General features: G+C 44.7%; 1 protein-coding gene across 1 annotated transcript in view; it reads right to left on the bottom strand.

Annotated features, from left to right (window-relative positions):
* The window catches only part of abce1 (ATP-binding cassette, sub-family E (OABP), member 1), a 10,863-nt gene continuing 9,097 nt past the window's right edge, over nt 1-1,766 (bottom strand). The window contains exons 8-11 of the mRNA XM_008436019.2: nt 1,530-1,697; nt 754-876; nt 440-551; nt 1-359 (exon numbers count right to left, since the gene is read on the bottom strand). Coding sequence (XP_008434241.1) covers nt 312-359; nt 440-551; nt 754-876; nt 1,530-1,697 — 451 coding nt within the window. The 3' untranslated portion in view covers nt 1-311. The remainder of the gene's footprint in view (nt 360-439; nt 552-753; nt 877-1,529; nt 1,698-1,766) is intronic.

Raw genomic sequence — 1,766 nt, 5'->3', positions numbered from 1 at the left:
GGCGTCTGTTTATTATGACTTGTAAATGCATGAGTGATAAAATACGCTGCTGAATGTTCCTGATTGGCTCCGCCCACACGGTCGGGCCGACGCCACACAGCACTTCATCATCAGACGCGTCACAACATGGCTGGACATTGAACGCAGCTCTGTACAGAAAGGCGTTTTGYTTTCGTCGATTCTTATGTTTGTGTTTTTTTGTCACGTTGGGGGTGAAACGCGGCCCGGCTGTAAACGTGGAGGCCACTCGTTGCCGGGGGCGACCGCCCGCAGCCGGGGAGGCCGCAGTCGAGTCACGCCGGACGGCGGCTTTAGTCGTCCAGGAAGAAATAGTTCCCGCTCTTCTTCTGCTCCGTGTCCTGGAAGAGACGAGGAGGGAAGGAAGTTATTTTTGGCGACGTTTCACATTCATCAGAGCGTCGTCGGCGTAGAGAGGCACCTTGATGGAGTTGAGCTTGTTGATCCTCGGCCTGAAGTTGTTCGGGTCTCTCCTGAACGTGATCTCCAGCAGCGACAGGAAGCGGTTCATCCCGGCCAGAAGACTCTGGGGCCTGAAGAAGAATTTAAAAACAAAGTCATAATAAGGTTAGCTTTTATGCTAAACCTATTCAAAGATTATGGAATAGTGAATTTAAGAAACAAYGTCTGCATRTTTTTGTAGCGTTTTCTGTGGGTTTGCGAACAGGGTCAGAGGTCAAAGCTCTTTGGGGGAGGTCATGGTCCAAGCGTTTCCTGTTTGGGGGCGGGGCTTACGTGTTAGCCGACGTCTTCTTGGAGGGAATACCGTCGAACACGATGACTCTGTCGGCCAAATACGTCGCCATGATGAAGTCGTGCTCCACCACAAACGCCGTCTTCTTGGCGTGAAGGATGTACCTGGAAAAAACAGCAGAAATGTTGCACAACAGCGCCCCCAGCAGGAAGAGGAGCTGCACTACACGTTGAATGACCAGTTTGAATATCGAGTTAGTTTGATCCATTTCTCCAAGTTGATGGTTTTTAAGATTTATTTTCCTCTGAMATCAATAAATTCATGTTTTAATAAACTACAGTGGTGTGAAAGAAAAATATGGCAAGCCATTTAAAATAAAATAAATGGCTAATAATACTATTATAATAATAGATTTTTTTATTATGGCCGTTAGATCTTGAGACCTCAAAGGTCTAAAAAAAAAAAAAAATAAGCATAAAAAGTGAATAAATAAAATATTAAAACAAAAATCTAAGGTGAACCAAAAATGTTGCTCAACAGAAAAACAGCAAGTTGTGGAGTCAGGAATAGCATTCCATATAGCAAATAAAATAACTTGTTTTAGATTGTTGGTGTAAATCTGCCAGTTTTAATCTCTAATGTTCACTTTGAGTTTGTGGTAAATATTCTGCTAGAAACAGTAAAAATAAAAACATTCAGATGGCGAGACAGAAACGAAACCTGGAAACATTTCAACAAACTCAAAATGTTACATAATAAACTAAATGTGTGTTTAAACCCAGTTTCTGACAGAAACGTGAACCAGTTAGAGCTTCACCTCTTGATGACCCTGGCGGCCATCAGCCTCTGCTCAGAGTCCAGGTAGGCAGACGGCTCGTCGATCAGGTAAACGTCGGCCGGTTTGCCCAAACACAGCGTGAGGGCGACTCTCTGCAGCTCACCACCAGATAGGTTCTGCACCTGGAGAGCGAGGAGGAGGAGGAGGAGGAAGGTTAAAGAGTTACTTTAAGATGTAACGTYTATTTTAGGTTCTGAGGACCGGAGCAGTGAGACA

This window comes from Poecilia reticulata, linkage group LG18 (assembly GCF_000633615.1).
Source record: "Poecilia reticulata strain Guanapo linkage group LG18, Guppy_female_1.0+MT, whole genome shotgun sequence".
NCBI classification, from domain to species: domain Eukaryota; kingdom Metazoa; phylum Chordata; class Actinopteri; order Cyprinodontiformes; family Poeciliidae; genus Poecilia; species Poecilia reticulata.
Note: the sequence above shows the minus strand (reverse complement) of the source record. Positions and strands in the feature narration are given on the sequence as shown.